At 57.3% G+C, this 17,397-nt stretch overlaps 1 protein-coding gene across 3 annotated transcripts; it reads right to left on the bottom strand.

Annotated features, from left to right (window-relative positions):
• Nucleotides 1-514: 514 nt before the first annotated feature.
• EMP2 (epithelial membrane protein 2) lies at nt 515-11,227 on the bottom strand. 3 transcript variants are annotated; one of them, XM_087728472.1, is made up of 5 exons: nt 11,088-11,227; nt 6,180-6,305; nt 4,596-4,686; nt 3,187-3,333; nt 515-2,694 (listed from the first exon to the last, which is right to left on the bottom strand). In XM_087728472.1, exons 2-5 carry the CDS (start codon nt 6,255-6,257, stop codon nt 2,507-2,509), a joined length of 504 nt encoding a protein of 167 aa, XP_087584598.1. In that variant the 5' UTR covers nt 6,258-6,305; nt 11,088-11,227; the 3' UTR covers nt 515-2,506. The 3 variants fall into 3 exon arrangements, with proteins under 3 accessions (XP_087584598.1, XP_087584600.1, XP_087584599.1); XM_087728474.1 differs by lacking the exon at nt 11,088-11,227 and adding an exon at nt 6,408-6,869; XM_087728473.1 differs by lacking the exon at nt 11,088-11,227 and having other exon boundaries at nt 6,180-6,869.
• Between the last annotated feature and the right edge of the window lie 6,170 nt (nt 11,228-17,397).

Below are 17,397 nucleotides of genomic sequence, written 5' to 3'. Positions count from 1 at the left end.
TTTGCTTTTCTTCTTGGAGTTTAGAGTTTTATTTCATTTGTATGCCGCCCTTTTCCCTAAGGGGACTCAGGGCGGCTCACAACTCAAAGAAGGGAAAGGGGGATACAGACAGTTTACCAACAACACAAAACAATACATAGTTAAAAAACGCAACAATCATACCATTCGAAAGGGGGCAACGAATCTTTAGCCCCAGGCCTGTCTGAACAGCCAGGTTTTAAGGGCTTTGTGGAAGGCCTGGAGGGTGGTGAGGGTCCGAATCTCCACGGGGAGTTCGTTCCAGAGGGTCGGAGCAGCCACAGAGAAGGCCCTCCTCCGGGTGGTCGCCAGTCGACACTGGCCGGCGGATGGAATTCAGAGGAGGCCTAATCTGTGGGATCTGATCGGTCTAGTGGAGGTAATCTTTCATTGTAAGCCGCCCGGAGTCCTCGGGGATTGGGCAGCCTATAAATTTAATAAATGAAATGAAGACGGTCGGCCTCGCAGCTACAACGGAATGAGACGTCGGCCGGACCCCAGTTGCAAGGTTTTATTTCTATGTACAGTTGAGTGGAAAAGGTATATAAAATAGAAAATGAGGAAAGGCACAGTTGGTGGAATTGAGCTACCAGTTTGTCCTCTGAGGAACCCCAATTGCTCCATGGCTCAAAAGCCTGAGAAACCTCCCTTCCCCTTCAGGGGCAGAGCCTTCGCTCACGGGGGGCTCTGGGGGTGGGTGAGGGAGGCTTCCTCTTCGCTTCTTACCAAGGGTCGGAAATAGAAAGGAGGTAAATAGGGTTACATATCTCGGTGTACATGGGCTATTGTTTTTAAACATAAATATAAATCCAAACTATATAACCTCACCAGAGGTGTTAGTTCTTCTGAATAAAGGCTCACCAGGGGCAAAAACTTACTTTTAAAGCTTGCGCAGAGCTGCAGCCTGAAGAAAAGAGCCGGGTTGGGGTCAGGGAAATGGGGGGGAGAGAAGGGGTTATTCCGAAGGGAGGAAGTGGCGGGAATTAAAGGCAGACTTAAAAGCATTAAAGGCCAAAGTGGGCGAGGATGCCTAGCGGGAACCATCTTCTCCCCAGACGTCTGAGGATGCGATTTCAGTCCAGATAAAAGTCCGTCTCGCGCGCCAAATGTCCTCGTAAGACACAAAGGGCGTGTCTGGCGCAGGGAGTTTGGGGAGCAGCAGGGAAGGCCCCGTCATCCCTGCAGGTGGAGCCTCTTCTTCACGTTCCTCAAAGCAGCCCCAATTCGCTCCGTAGCGCTCGGGAAGGAATCGGCCACCATCTAATAAAGCCGCCCACGGGGGCTTCTCTGCGGGAGCCATGGAGAAGAAAGGCCAGCCGCCAGGAGGGCTGTGGGGGGTTATCAGGCGCCTGCCCTCGGGGTCTCCCTGGGCTCTGCTGGGTCTGGCCGCCTCTCCTCCCCAGCGCCAGCCGGGCGTCGCTCCGCCTTGGAAGTCTGCCCACATCACCCGGGGATTCTGTGGCCTCGGAGGCTTCCCAACACCGTCCAGCTTTGGTGCAGATGCCAAAGTCCAGGCTCCCCCTGGGGCCAACGGGCAGCCGCCTGCAGGGCCGCCTCGGGTCGAGAGGAGCGGAGTTGCCTCGGAGCTTTGCTTCCTCCCGCGATGGGGGCGCCCGGAATGTGTGAAGTTCCTCAGAAAATGGGGGGGAAGGACAGAACGGGAAGGAATTCTGCGCCAGGCTGGGCTGGAGGACGAGGGTCGTCTGGAGCTGCGCCAAGGATGGAAACGCTCCAGCGGTGGACCGAGACGGAGACCACGTGGCACACATGAGGTAGCTCAGGACGCACCGGAGCATCGCCGAGGGGCGGCTTCGTCTTGGGCGAGGGGCCCTTGTGAGCCCCCCTGGGCAGAGTGAAAGGAAGACCCTCAGCCACCCCACTGAGAGGCGCTGTTGCACGAAGCGACGGGAGGGGCAGGTCGGAGGGGGCCCTTGGCGCCCAGAAGGCACTGGGAATTCGCTACGGTTGCTCCAGCTCCCACGATGCCAGCCCTCGGAGGGGGGGGGTTATAGAATTGGGGGGGGCGGAGGGAGAAGGTGTGCTGTGAGGAGGCCCCCCTTCATACGGCCTGAAAGGGAAGCTGGGCTAAGGAGGATGGCATCTGTTGCACTCTGCCAGCCCCAGCCAGACCCCCCCCCGGTCCCCCTCTCGCCTTTTGTTAAGGCCGGGTAGCCCCACTGCTCTTTGGGGAGCTGCAGAGCCAGAGGGGACCCCAAAGCGGGAGGGGGGCCAGCTTGCCCAGAGCTCTTGAGAGCCGGGGGGGCTGCTGGCTGGCATCCCTGCCCAGAAGAGCCAGTCCACCCACCTCTTTCTTCTCTCCGGCCCTCCCGCCGGCCTTGTAATGCCTCGCCAAGGACGGGGGAGGGGCCCAGCCGTGGCTGAACGACAAGCGCTTCTATTTACACAAAGGGGGGGCTGGAATGCCAGCGCTTCAAGGAGAGCTGGGGAGGGCAGAGGGGGGGCTGTTCTTCTCCCTCGCCAGCCGGCTTTATTTGCGCTTCCTCAGGACCAGATACATGAGGCCGCTGAGCAGGGTGAAGGCGAAGGCCACCCAGGCCAAGACGTAGGAGTAGCCGAAGCGCCCGCTCTCCACCTCCAAGTGGCTGTAGAAGAGGCCCCGGTGCAGCTCCGAGCGCCGGTCGGTGTAGACGGAGGCCCCGATCATCACGCAGAGGCCTGGGGAGGGGTGGGGGGGGGCAAGAGGCAGAGGGGACCCCGCTTAACGGCAAGATACAAACTCTAGGCCTACAGCAGGAGCAGTCCTCGACTTACGACCGGGATTTCGGTTGCTGAGCAAGGTTCAGTGAGTCGTGCCCGACTTTTTTGGCCACAATTGTTCAGCAGTCGTTAACCGAGTCAGGCTCCCCCGGGGGCAGAGACCAGCTGGGGATGCTGCAGCGACAGTTGCCAAGCGCCCAAATTTTGCTCAGGTGACCCTGGAGACATCGCAACGGTTATCACCGCAAAGACCGGCTGCGAGTCGTTTAGTCTGGTCACAACTTTGAACAGCTGTAAGTCGAGGAGTAGCCTATTGCAAATGGCCACGTGGCGCCTCTGAGGCTGCCTCCCCCCAGCCAGCCATGAGGAAGAGGAAAGGGGCGCCTCCCCCACCCGTTCACCACGTGGCTCCCCTCCTGGGCACGGGGGCTTCGGGGCCGGGATACTCACTGGACAGGAGCTGGATGACGGAGGTCAGCACGAACCGCTCCCCTTGCTTCAGGCGGAAGAGCTGCAGGACGAAGACCAGGAAGGCCACGCAGCACAGGATGGTGGCCAGGATCATGGAGGCCTGGACGGTCTGGATAGACGCGTATTCTGGAGGGAGGGGCGGGAGCGAATGAAAAGGCATGTGGAGACGGGTCGCCCCTCGGGCAAACGGCCCACCAGGCCCACCTCGTGCAAAGGGCTCGACCCTTGGCAACTTCCCTTCCCGGAATTCCCCAGCCACCGCGGAAGCCCTGGCCACTTTTAAGGCCTGGGGAATTCTGGGAGTTGAAGTTCCCGGGTCTTAAAGTTCTCACGGTCGGCCACCCCCGCCGGATTGTGCAGCACAAGAGGCCGTGGCTGGCAAGCCAGGATTGATGGCTTAAGGCCCAGTGCTGGAGAAGCTTCAAAGGCAAGCTGGAGCCAGCCCCCTCCTCCTTCCGGACAGCAGCAGCAGCAGCAGCACCTCAGGGGCCTCCCCTGCCCAGGCCCATTTTCCACCGGCCTTTCCGCCTCCAGGCCCAGCCGCATCCTGCCCAAGAAGTCCTTGTGCCAATTCCTGCCGAAGGACAATAAAAGGAGCCCGGGCTCTCCTGCCAACTCTCCATCCTCGATTTCCTCCACAGGAAAATCAGCGGCTTCCACTGCAAGGAACCTCTGAATGGGGCAGCTCTGGGCCACTCCCTTCCTCCTCTTCCCCCCCCTCCCCCCAAGCGACTTGGCAAAGGCCCCACTCCTCAAAGAGGGGGAGATCCCAGAGGAAAGGGGTTTTCAGTTGGGGCCGGCGTCCCAGACGCCCCTGGGGGAGCAGACAGGGCTGCAGCCTGCATCCCCCAGCCCCAAAAAGCTTCCTTATCTGAGGCAGCTTCAAGGACGGAAGCCTAGAAACAGAATATAAAGGTAAAGGTTTCCCTGTCCAGTCATGTCTGACCCGAGGGAGCAGCGGTCACCTCTGTTGTTTGGCCGAGGGAGCCAGCGTTCTCCGAAGACGCTTCTCTGGTCATGGAACGCCGTTATCTTCCCACCAAAACGGTACCTATTTATCTACTTGCATTTGCTTCCTAACTGCTAGGAGGGCAGCTGCTGGGGCCGGTAACTGGAGCTCACCCTGATAACAGCTCTGGGGACTTGAACTGGGGGCTGTCAGCCGACAAGCTCAGCATCTTTAACCGCTGATCTATCACAGCCCCAGTAACACGCCCTATTTCTGTGCCATTGGGAAAATGCTGAATGCCAGGATGCCCTTTTGCAACCACAGGCTACTTAGGAGACTTTGGGGCTGGGGAGAGGGAGCGGAGCAGACTCCCTACACACACACACAGAGGTGCCTTTGGAGTGTCCCAGCCAGTGGGAAAGTCCTCCCGGAGACTCACCTGGAAGGGTGTTGTCCAAGGCGGTGCAGTTCGTCTCATTGAAGCACTGGTGCCAGATGTCTGTGAAGAAGCCATCGCCCACCCACCAGGCCTGAAAAGGAAGGGGAGAAGGACACAGAGAGTGTAGGGAGACCCAGGACTCGCCTTTTGTTTTTAAAATGAAAAAGACCCCAACCCACGGGAAGCCCAGGTGATGAATATTCAGCAAGGCTTTGTGGCTGGCAGCCATCACCTGCTGACCTCGTCCGTGGATACCATGGGGAGAGAGAACTTTGTCAATATGTCTAAGAATCAGGAAGTAGCTCCGTGTGTGTGTGTGTGTGTGTGTGTGTGTGTGTGTGTGTGTGTATGTGTGTGTGTTTTGTTTCAGCTGGTGGTGAGGTCAGTATTTGAGCTCTATTCAGCCTGAATTCAGCTCAGGCCTGGGTAAATCCTTCATGTTTTGTTTCCCGGCCAGTGAAAACACAACCGAAACAGCCCATGGATTGGCCGATCATCAGAGGTCGGGACAGACCGAGAGGGACGAGACTCCCGGGATAACGGATGCCTCAAAGATCAGAAGGGCCTTCGGTCCCTCCCTCCTCTGTTGGTGCCAGTGACCCATTTGCAATCTGTGTTTGCAGAAAGACTTCTGGCTGCTTTGCTCGGCTGAATTGGCATCGCCCCAAGGAGGGAGTCGTAGTTCATGGGTGCGCGCGGTGTTTTGTTTTTTGTTTTAGGTTGGGCACCAAAGCACGGGGGACTTTCTCAGCAGCACCTGGACCCATGTTTCTCAACCTTGGCTGCTCAAAGACGTGCGGACTTCAACTCCCAGAATTCCCCAGCCAGCTTTGAGGGGACTCCTGGGAGTTGACGTCCGCATGTTTTCCAGGGACGAAGGTTCAGCTACCCCATGACCCGTCAAAACCGCGGTAGAATAAAGCGCGCCCGACGAAAGCGCGTACGTGACCTCATCAGCAGCGCGATGAAAAAAATTAAAAATAAATTAAAATAAAATTAAAATAAAATTAAAGCAAGCCGATTCACATAAAGGTAAGGGTTAGGTTAAGGTTAGGGTTAGGTTTAGGGTTACGTTAAGCGTTAGGGTTAGGTTTAGGGTTAGGTTAAAGGTTAGCGTTAGGTTTAGCGTTAAGGGTTAGGGTTAGGGTTAGGTTTAGGGTTACGTTAAGCGTTAAGGGTTAGGGTTAGGGTTAGGGTTACGTTAAGCGTTAGGGTTAGGTTTAGGGTTAGCGTTAGGTTTAGCATTAGGTTAAGGGTTAGGTTTAGGGTTAGGTTAAGGGTTAGGTTTAGGGTTAGGTTTGGGGGGGTTAGGGTAAGGTTTTCGCTTTAATTTTAAATTTACCGCTCACAGCGCAATGTTTTCGTCGCGCTGTGATGATGTCACGTACGCGCTTTCGTCGAGCGCGCTTTATTCTACCGCGGTTTTGTGGTGGAACCCAGCCACCCTGCCCTCAGGCTAAAGGGGCTCTCCGTGTACTTCCAGACTGGAAGAGGTTGGTGAAATTTAATCTCCGTGTCCAGAGGAGATCCCTTCAATCCTGGAATCAGACCCCAAAAGGAAGGAAAGCTGCCCTGGCAACTCACGCTGTCGATTGTGGAGATGAAGAGAAGTGCGGCTGAAGTGATGTGGAAGAGGATGATGAACACCAGGAGGATCAGCATGGTGGGGCAGGAGGAGGGGCGGCTCCTTCAGAGGAGAAGACAGCGAAGCTGTTTGGACCCAGAGAGAAAACAAGAGCAGAATTAGGCTAAACGTGTCACCTTGAAAACTTCTGCTCCTTCAGCCAGTCCGGTTTCTGCCGCTTCCTTTACTTCGACAGAAGAAATCCCACGGTTTCCACCAGTGGAAGCTGCCTTCTCAAAAGTCAGGCCTGAAAGTTGCCAAGCTTGACAAACGGATTTAGAAGAACTCCGGAGATGCGGTCGGGCCTGATCTTCTCCTTTGGAAAAAAAAACAACACAACACGCTCTTACTTCAGAGTGGAAGAGCCGGATCAGCCAGTTAGGGAAGCTAAATCTGGACCTGGGAGGGTGGCAGCTGCGCCAGGGGTCTTCTTCCTCTCCCAGGGACCCCTGGATGACTCTAAATCCCCACGAAGCTGAATATTTATTTTATTTCAAACTTTTATATGCCGCCCAATCCTAAAAGGACTCCGGGCGGCTTACAAACAGAATATAAAAAAATATAAAAACAATACAATTTAAAACAACAATCACCCATCATAAATTCAATTCTAGTCGGGGCCGGACCTCAATAGTGATAGTCATATTTTCCTCACTTCCCCCAGTCAGACCACAGTGCTCCCACATCCCTCTCCAAGCCTCTTGGCCCCAGGGATTTAGGCCCTGGTTTTACCAACCACGGAAGGACGGAGGACGGCTGAGTCAGCCTCGAGCCAGTCAGGATTGAACTGCTAGCAGCAGGCAGAATCAGCCTGCAATGCTGCCTTCTACCCGCTGAGCCACCGTATCTCTCTTCCATCAATGGCCACTTAACCGAAGTGGACTCCGTGGGTGGGGCGGCCACGAGGGAGCTGATGTCTTGAGGTTTGTGGGTGGGGGGTTAATGGGTTGAGGATACCTGAATCTAGACAGCTGATTGGCCTATCGAGAGAGGCTGCTCATCCTATCCGCAAGCAAGGGAAGGGCTGGGGGTGGCCTTTGGAGCCCCTGGGGGCCTCGGAAGGCTCTTCCTTAGCCGGAGACGGAGGGGGGCACTCAATAGAAGAAGAGGCTTTTCTTGGGTGGCCCCAATTTGTGTTGCAATGGGCTCCTCTCCTCTGGCCCTCAGGGGGATTAAGATTTGCCTCTGCCGGCCGTTATCCGAAGGATCCGCTCCTTTATTTGTGGACCCTGTTTAATCTTGAAACCTTGGATGCGTTGAATGGCCTTCCAGGGTGGAGTCTGCTCCTTCCTGTGGCCCTGAAGAGCCGCCTCTGCATCTCTTTTGGCTTAACGGCCAGAACAAGGCCTGCAACTTTGCTCACGCCGGCCTTTCAGCGGCTCTGCTTGGCTTCCGAATTACAGCCCCAACAGGATTGTCTGCCTTTGACTGACAGGAAGGCTCCTTAGGTGCATTTAGTAGAATTACTCACCTCTGCTCCCTTCCCTCCCTCCTGTCACACTAAAAGATCTTGGTGTAGCAGCTCTGGGGCCACACCTGAGGATTCGGGAGGGGTTGCTTTAAGAGGCGCTGAGGCATAGAGAGGGTCGCAGCTGCCCTTCATGCGGCTCCTGGGGGGGGGGGGCACACTGGTCTCCAAGGAGCATGGGTTATGCGCTGAAGACTTGCACCCCCTGGCTCCCTGCTCAGATGGGTTTCTTCTTCTAGACTGGGAAGTTTGGAGCCTCAATTGTGAACCCTTCTTGTTGTCCGCTTGGCCCCTCGCGGTGCCAAGGAGCCCTGCAGAGAAGGCACAGATGGTGTGCCCCCTCTGAAGAAGGGCAAAGGATTGAGATGGCACTTGGCCTAGAAGAGGAATGTTCCAGCCTCAAGGATGCAATTTGCTGCTCTGGGCCAAAGCCCCCCAATCCCTGGGGTAAAAGTACAGCAGCTACAACGGAGAGCTTCCAGACCAGAAGGAAGGAAGGGAAAAGCAATGGGGAGGGAGAGAGAGAGAGAGAGAGAGGGAGCCAAAACTCTCCTCTTCCTCCTCACAATGCCCAGCTTGTGTGTCCACTCTGAAAGGGCATCTTGGGAAAGGGGGACTTCTCTATCCCAGCCTTCCCAAACAATATTGAGGGATGGGCAGCCTGCAGAGCCATTCAGCCCGTGGCCAGTGCCAGAATGCCTTCCTCTCCGCGGGAGCCCTTCCTGAGAAACGTCTGTCTGCCCAGCCAGGGAGTGGCCAGAGGAGAACATGAAGTCAGGATCCCTGAAGCCACCAGAAGGCCAGGCAGCAAACGGGGCTGCCCGGCTCTCTTACGTTTCTCTCGCTGGCCACCTGCTCCGTCTTACATTTGCCAGCTGGTGGTTGTTTGATCTGCACTGGGCCGTGGAAAGAGGGAGGGGTTTTACTTGGGGTCGTAAAATCTTTAAATACGCCTCCGTGGGTGGGAGGGACCCTGCGCCTCCTTACGCCACCGCCACCACCGTTGACAGGCTACGAGGGCCGCTGTGCCCAGCCCGCCTCCAGGCCAGCTTAGCCCACCCCGATGAGGTTGATCAGTGGCCTGAGATTCACGCCCTGGCCTGATCCACTGAATCTGGGCAGTTTTCTTCCCAGAAGCACAAAATGGCTCTGCAGAAAGGGAGCCGTTTCCCAGAGCTGCCGGCCAGACCCTCCTGGAAAGCTGACAGGCGATGAGCTACCGATCAAAGCAATGCGCAGAAAGGAGGCAGGAGGAATGCGAAGGGGAGCAGAACCTGGGAAAACAGCCTCGAGAGCCTCTTGTCAAAGGACTCCAGCGAGCAGCAAGGATCCCAAGGGCTCTGAAAGGAGGCAGGCAGGGAAAATCCAGACAAGGGGTTTCTGGAAGCAGAGCGGGGGGGGGGGCGCTTGGCTTAGGGCCGGGGGGGCTCTGGCCAGGCGACCCTCACCTGGGATAATCCAGAGCAGGAGCCGTCTAAAGGTCCAGCTTCCCAGCTGCATCCCTGGTTGGCCCCTGGGGAAGGAGGGACTCGGGAGGAGCCATGCTTGGGCGAAGAGACACCCCCCCCCCGGCAGCCCCTTTTATGGTTAGGGTCTGAGGAAGATCCGAAGAACTTGAGATCATCCAGCTGTTTGCCTCCAAGGGGTCCCTAGCATGAGGGCGACCAATGCCACCCTCGGCCACGCCCACCGTGCCCCTGGGAGTGGCCCCCTGGCAGAGGTCAGGATTGACTTGGGCACCTGCGCTCTCGACCTCAGCTTCAGAGCCCTTGTGCCATTCCTCTCTGGGGCCCCCTTTCTAAGGCCAGGTGGGAGGGGTCTTCAGAAAGGACAACCATGCTGGAGGACCATGAGGGAGCCTCCCCCTCCCCCTCCTCTGGGTTAGGGAAGCCAAATGCAGAGCAAGGGAAGGTGCTGGCAGGTGGGACTCGGATAAAGGAAGAGCCCCCCCCCCCCCAATGCAACTGCTTACATGGGAGGTTAGACAAGGTGGAATCCCTGGACTGCAGACACCCCAGGGCGTGCCCAGGACAGTGGCTTCACCACTCACCTGTGTGTGTGTGTGTGTGTGTGTGTGTGTGTGTGTGTGCGCACATATGTATAAATATGGAAATCCTTGCTATTCATCTCATTGTTCCGAGTGCCACTTTTCTTTCTCCAACAATCCTAATTCACATGTCACATTACGCACCCTTTGCAAACTAATTAAGTTTGCTGAAATAAGTTACAACTGGAAGGATTCACAAAACACACTAAATTGTTCCCCAGGGGTGCAAAGCAATAGGAAGGGGCTCAGCTGCTCAAGGGGACCTCCACGGAAAAGGCTTCCCAAACCGATTCTGGGCGGCTTTTCTCTTCGACTCTCGGACCATCGAGACCCAGGCCAAAAACGCCGCCACGATCAGAAGGGAAAAGGCGAAACACACCCCTTACCTGCGCACCTGTTGCAGCCCCACCACCCACCTCCGGGTACAACTCCCGTTTTCCGGAGGGGAAGGCACGGGAGCCTCTCCAGCCAAGCCCTTCAGCCCTTCCTCGGTCCTCCACCACTAAAACGCCCGCAGTCCAAGCTTTCTTCGCCTCGCTGTAATCCGGGGCTCTTCCAAGGACTCCTCATTTTATAGACAGGGAAAGCGAGGCACAGGACCCTGCCTGGCTCAGGCCCCCCTTAGCCCCTCCGCAGGGGCAGATCAGGCCAGAGGGTCTCCCCAGACGCCCCCCCCCCAATCTCCGTCGCCAATGAGCTTCGCAATCGCTCCCTTCCCCCAAATCCCCTCGAAGCAGCGGAGGAGTCCCGGGCCTGGCGTGGGAGGGACCGAAAGAGCCCCGGATGCCGCTTGGTGGGCGCCTGCAACGGAATCTCCCCCGGAGGCCAAAGAGCCGCGGGAGGGACCGGCCCCCTCCGGCTGCGCGGCGCAAAGAGCCCAGCGAGGTCGCTCCGGGGATCCTCGCCCGGGAGAGTCCCGCGCCAGCCTTCCCCCCGGGCCCCCACCGCAAAGGGGGCTCCGTGGCGGCCGCCGATCGAGGGCGGAGCGGCCAAGGGCGCCCCCCGAGCCAGCGCCCCCCGCCTCCACCCGCGCTCGGCGCCCGGAATCGCGGCGTCCCAGCTCAGCCGCCCGGCGCGACGGCAGCGGCATCCCGCGCCTCCCTCGCTTCTGCCCCGGCGAGCCCGGAAGGCGGCTTCGGAGTTCAAAGTCCGGAGCGCGGCGGGGAGCGACGTCCCTGCCGCTTCCCCGCGAGAAGTGCGGCGGGAGGGGGGAATCGGTTCCCCCGCCGGCCGGAGCTCCGGTTGCCCCAGCGCCAGCCCGGTTTCTCAGCGGAGGGCAGCGCTCTCCCGGGGCGCCCTCCTCCCCGGCCCCTGCTCCGTTCGTGGGGACCCCCGCCCACCCGCCCCACTTACGCCGGTGGGTGCTGCGCGGGCAGGGAGCGGCGGCGGCGGGGCTGGTGCGCGGCAGGAGCGGCTGCTGGCTCTGCCGCCTCCTGGGCCGTCCGTGGCAGGAGCCCGGCTGGGTGGGGAAGGGGGAGGGGAAAAGGCGCGGGCTGGGGGAGCCGCCAGCAGGCCGGGCCGGCGCGCAGGGTTAGGCGGCGGAGGAAGCTGCGCGCTTCCCGGGGGCTTCTCTGGCCTTCCCCACCTTTGGCTGGTAGAGAAACCGCATCACAGACACACCCGCCCAACCCCCAAGGGCCAGACCCTCTCTCCGGTTTGGTCAAGCCAGTCAAAAGGTGGTTCCCCCGCCCCCTCCCCCAAAAGAGGAGACCTGGACCTCCTTTCTTCCCTCTTTTTTGGAAAGGATATCAGCCCAGAGCAGAAGAACCCAAAGACAAGAAGATTTCCTGACCCACCCAGGATCCTGGTCCAGATTGGAATCAATTGGATTCACCAGACACTTAAAGCAAAACCAAAAACATCCGAATTATTTTCCACAGAGAGACTCCCAGGACTCGAGGCACACAAACTTTACCGGGTTGGGGGCTTCCCCCCCACCAAAGCCATTTCCTTTGGCTGGCAGGGGGCAACAGAGAGCCACCCCCTACAGGTGCGTTGCCACACAGATCGATAAAAGTGCCAATACGAAACACCCAGGAAGGGTGGGGGGCTTCTTGAGCCTCTTCGGCTGCCCAGACTTACTGGCACCCCTTACAGAAGGGTCTCCCCTCTTTGCTGAGGGGGCAAGGGGAGCCCTACCAACACCAGCACCCGAGGCCCCAGCCAGGCATTTTGCTGTGGGGAAGAGAGTGGCAACCGAGGGCCCCTCCTCCCACCAGTGCAGGGCACCAGAGGATGGCAGAGTTATTTGGGCAACTGAGGTAGGAATTTCCACCCTCTCCCTGGCAGTGAAAACACACCCACGGAGCATCAAGAAGCCTCTGCTGCCTTTTCAGAAGGCTCCTGCCTGCCTCGGTCTCCCAGCAGAGCCTGCAGGCTCTGGGAGGAAGGTCCCTGCAGGCAGATCCAGAGTCAGCCCCCATCAGTCAGTGGCCATGGGCTGTGAGAAGATGGAGGCCAGAAGCGCTCCAGAGGCTTCCCAGGAGACGCGGCTGGCCTGGAAGGGAAACCTGGCACCGCCAGGAATCTCCCCCCCCCCCCGGCCTGGTGCTGCTGTCCTTGCTGGGCATAAGAGGCAGTGCGGCCCTGTGCACCTGGGGGATGCCCGTTTGGGGGGAGCCAGGCAGAGAGCTTTGGAATGCTCTCTTCCTGCATGCTCCCAAACTGCACACCAACTGTTTCTGGCTGGGAAAAATCCGTCAAAGAAAGGGCGAGCTCAGTGCTGCCCTGGAGGGTGCCCACTTCCTTCTGCCCAGGCCTGGGAGGATGCAGAGGTCTGCGGAGCCACCCTATCCCTTCAACGGCATAACTGGCAAAGAGCAAGTTCCTTCTCTCCTTTGCCAGCCCCAGGTTGGGCAGGAAGGGAGGGAGAGTCGCTGGGGCAGGTCTGATCACATCAGGAAGGCAGGTGGCCCATAAACACCCAGCGTTTCCGTCAGCTGAGAAGAGAGCAGATAATGGCTTGTTTTGGGACATCCTGGGGCGTGGGGCTCTTTCCCAGGAGCGGGGAGGCCACCTGCACACACCCCTGCCAGCTCTACTTCGCCCTTCCAGGCCAGCGTACCAGAACAGTCGTAAACCCCCAAATCTCCTGCTACAGGACCCCGAAGAAGATGGAGAGACAACTTGCCCGGGCACCAGCGTTGCAGAGCAAAAATATTAGATAAGGGGGATCAAAGGATAAAACAGTTAACCACAAAATTACTGTTTGTTCTGCTTGCGGCAAGATACGAATCTAAAAATAAAACAGAGCACCAGCTTTTTGTCTTTCCCTGTAGCAAAGAAATGGGCAGCTATCCGATGATTTGAAATCTCATCCCGCATCTTCCTAGCAATTCTGGGAAGGAGTTCTCTTTTCCTACAAGGATCTAGTCCCTGGGCGCAGTTTGGAGCTGCGCTGTCCCTGCCTGTCTTGGCAAACGTGGGGCTGACCCAGAGGGAAGCCGCCTATGGGGGGTGGGGGGGGCAAAATAACCCATGAATAAAACCGGAATTTCAAAATTGCCATTGACTGTGAATTGCAACAGACGACAAGGGTGTGGAATGAAGGGTGTTTAAATGAGTTGCTATTTCTTACCCTGGGTTTTCTATTGGCACCTACAGCCTCTGCTCCCTCCTTTTGTTATCTCTCCTGGGTGCAGAAGGATTTGTAGGCAACCTGCTGTTGCTTAATTAATTTCTTTCTTTTCTTTCTGCCTGTCCTGGGTTCCGTGTTGTTTATTCCAGAGCAGGCCTAGGGACATGTTCCATGCAGAAATACAAATGAAAATCAACAGAGGCATGTCTGGGCCGGGACAGGATTAATCTGAGAAAAGGAAGAATGAAAGGCTTGGGTGGGGCTAATTCAACCGCCACGGGGGGGGGGGGTGGGAGAGGAAGGGGGTGCAAGCGAAGGGTTTATCTTCCACATGGCAGGGGAGGCAAAAGGGAAGGGCCAACAACCACCCATTCTCTGGCAAACTTCACCTGAGTCGGCTTGTCCCGCCTTCAGGTGTGCTGAACTTCATCTCCTTAAATCCCCCCCCTCCCATCTGTCCCTTTGAGTGACTGGGCAGCAGAAGGATCCAAGTGATCTCTGGATGTCGACCAACTACGGGATTGTTTTTCAACAGGGGTGGGAGACCCATTTGGGGCTCTCGAGAGCACAGAGTGAGGGATCCTGTGCAGGAATTGGGTGGGTCTAATGAAAAGGAAGACATGGGGGGGGGATCTTCCAATATTTGAGGGGCTGTCTCAGAGAAGGGGCTGGGGGTCAACCTATTCACCAAAGCAGCTGAAGGCAGGACAGAGGAACAGAGACGCAACGGAGGGAAAGGAAGAAAAGCTAACCTGGGACTAAGGAGAAACTTCCTCGCAGTGAGGACCGTTAAACAGTGAGGAAAAGGCCTCCAGAGGTTGCGGGTTCTCTGTCCCTGAAGGTTTTTAAGAGGAGACTGGACAGCCTCTGGCCTGAAATGATACCGGGGTTCCCTGCCTGACCAGGGGGTCAGACTAGAAGACCTCCGAGGCCCCTTCCAGCCCTGTCAGTCTTCTCCCAGTTATGTTCGTAGGAGGGCCTCCCATTCGCTCAAAGGATCCACCTACCAGGAAGCGGGTGGGGCTGTTCCAGGGTGGCCCCCTCACCCTCTTGAGCCCCCCCCCTCCCCAGTTGTCCTCCCCTGCCTGCCTTTATCCTCCCTGCAGCCACCCAGCATCCTTATTTGCACAGAGGCAGAGAGACACGCAGGGGAAGCCTTTGTTTCTGCAGGGTGCCAGTTGGAAAAGCAAACACAGGGCGCAGGGAGGCGCCTAGGGAGGTGCTGCTGTTGTGCCCACCCCTCCCCTTCCCTTGCCAGTCCAAAGGACGGCTCCACTCCCGGGTTTTAGGAGAGTGGCAAGCGGGTGAGGCCAGGAGGGAGAAAGCTTTCAGCCCAGACTTGGCAGGACGGCCATCCTTGCGGGGAGTGGAAGCCCCTCCCACTTTTCACCTGCGAGACCTTCAAAAGCAGAGCCTGCGGGCTCCGAGTCGGCACCTGGAGGAGTTTCACGCCCGTCCACTTGGAAGTCTTGGGGGCCAGAGGGAGGGGGGGGGGATTCCTGCAGGCCAAGGAAGGGATGGACGGTGCGGCTCCTCCCCTGCAGGCAGCCAGAAAGGCCCATCAAAGCAGCTGCCCATTCCCCAGGGGGGATGGATGCTCCCCAGGGAGAGGCTGAAGGCTTTGGCCAACAGATCCTCCGAGACCTTATGCCGGCTTCAGCTTTTCCTCTTCCTGCAGGATGCCGGCTGTGTTGGGTTACTCGAATCTCCCCAGCTCCCTGGCTGACTTGGAAGCCCACCGATCACCCTGACACGCTGCAATTACGTGGCTGAATCACCGCGTTCCCTTCCAGAGGCCCAAACCTGCTTGGTGAGGGCAGGAACAGGTTTTCTGGAGGGCACCCACGGCCCCTCCAGGTGGAAAGGAGGTGTGTGTGGGCGGGTGCCTCCCTCCGTGGGCCTCCTTTTGCCTTGGATCAAGGAGCAGCCCTCTTGCCAGCCCTCCCACCATCTGATTTCCCTCCTCCCGAGTAGACTCAGAGGCCTGCAGGCTGACAATTTGGCCTCGGGAAAGAACTCCTCCCCATTTGCCTTAACTGTAAAGCTAACCATGCAAACTGGCAGGAGCGCCCAGGAGAGGCACAGCTATGTTCTAACCCCCTTTGAATATTTGGGGGAGGGAGGAGGCTGCCTAAAGACCCTCCCCAGAGCTCCAGCTTTCCCCACAGAAGCCCCTTTTGAAGGTCTCCTGCAGGGCTTTCTTTCAACCCTCAGGAAGCAGGAACACAAAGGCCTCATCAAAGCCCCCGGAAAGAGAGAGGGGGCTCTTCACTGACCCCCAAGAGCCGCTGGAGGGGCTTGTTCTGCTCCGGTGCCCCTTTCGCCTCTCCTCCCTTTGAACAAAATTAGGCAGGCGGGGAAAAGAATTCGCCTCACCTTACAAAGTTGGCCCCACCCTTCCTTCCGGGGAAAACCAGGAAGGAGTCGGTGGTGAAACTTTCCCTTCTCACCAAGGAGATCCCTGCTTGAGGGCATCTGCTCATTCCTGGAGTCCAGGCAGCAGAGCCCAGAACGGTTTCAAGATCTCTGGAGGGAGCCAAAGGGGATTTCTGGATTCCAAGCCAGATCTTTCTCCTCCTCTCTCCCACCTCCCCATTTATTAAAAGTGAACTCACCGTTCTCGCCTTCCCGGAGAGGGAGGCATTAAAAATACACCAAGGTCATCCTGGCCTCCCCAAGTCCTTATAATTCATATTTTCAGGGCAGCTGTCGCTTTGGCCATCCTTCGCCAAGCAACCCAAGCTGGAATATTTTGGTCTCCACTTTTAAAAAGGAAAGCTACGGCGCTTGCAGCTTTTTGGGGCGGGTATAATTAGCTTGCCTCTGTGTGTTTGTTCCCTAAGGTTGCCGGCTTCTTCAATTAAGATTAAAAAAAATCTCTTACGCCAGTACGCCGAAGAAAAGGCAGATGCTTATTTAGTTAAGCGTTTCTGCTCCCCGTTTCACTGCACAGATGAAAGTTGCAAGAGCACAATTGACGTGTTTAATGAAACCCCAAGAAGCCGAGAGTCAGAACCATTCACCAAGGGCCACAAAAAAGGAATGAAGCAGCACCAAAGCCCTGGGAAAGGCCCAACCATTTGGAGAATATAGGAATAGCAATAGCAATAGCAGTTAGACTTATCTACCGCTTCATAGGGCTTTCAGCCCTCTCTAAGCGGTTTACAGAGTCAGCATATCGCCCCCAACAACAATCCGGGTCCTCATTTCACCCACCTCGGAAGGATGGAAGGCTGAGTCAACCTTTGAGCCGGTGAGATTTGAACAGCCGAACTGCAGATAACAGTCAGCTGAAGTGGCCTGCAGTACTGCACCCCTAACCACTGCACCACCTCGGCCACCTCGGAAGGGCGGAAGAGAGGCTTCCCTAGCGGGCTGGGGGTGGGGACCCTGAGAACATTCAGCCTCCAAACACCCTGCAAGCATCGGACGTAATGGGGTCATAGAAGCCTCCCCCAGCTGAGCTCCACTCGCCGCAATTCAGATGGAGACCAGAAGAGGAGAGAGAGAGAGAGACCATCCTGCTGCCTCCTTCCCCCAAATCCATGTTTTCCAGCTTCCCCATCTTCCCCTGCCCAAGGATTCTGTGTGGTCTCCCTTCCAGCCCTGTTCTATGGCGCATCTGGAGAGTGGGGGGAGAGGGGCTGCTGCGTCCTGGGAAAGACCCCTGTCTTTGCCACCCAAGAGCGTCTGCAGGGATCTCGGGCCCACGAAGGGCGAGATCCACGTCCCCCAGGAGAACAGCAGTCAACATAGGCTGCTTCCTAGTCCATTACAGCGCTCTCTGAACTCTAGGGCGGGGCTCCTGAACAGGGGGCCAATTCACGGCCCCTCACACTGTTGGGGGGCTGGACCGGGCGGATGGGCGTGGCTAGGTGGTCATGTGACTGGGTGGCCAATTTAGCAGTCCATTTTGCCTTTGCTGTACTTGCCCAACCCAAGGAATCTATTTACTTAAGAACCCCCCACCCACCCACCCCCAAAAGGGAAAAAGAACACAAACTTCCTTGCCACTTCATTACAACAGCAGCTTCAGGCTCCTTAAAACAGGCCATTAAAAAAAGGAATAAAACAGAGAGTATTACC

The sequence above is a fragment of the Thamnophis sirtalis genome, unplaced genomic scaffold, assembly GCF_051295495.1.
Source record: "Thamnophis sirtalis isolate CommonGarterSnake01/CBP01778 unplaced genomic scaffold, rThaSir2_p1.2 scaffold_14, whole genome shotgun sequence".
Taxonomy (NCBI): Eukaryota; Metazoa; Chordata; class Lepidosauria; order Squamata; family Natricidae; genus Thamnophis; species Thamnophis sirtalis.
This window is presented reverse-complemented; position numbering and strand designations above follow the sequence as displayed.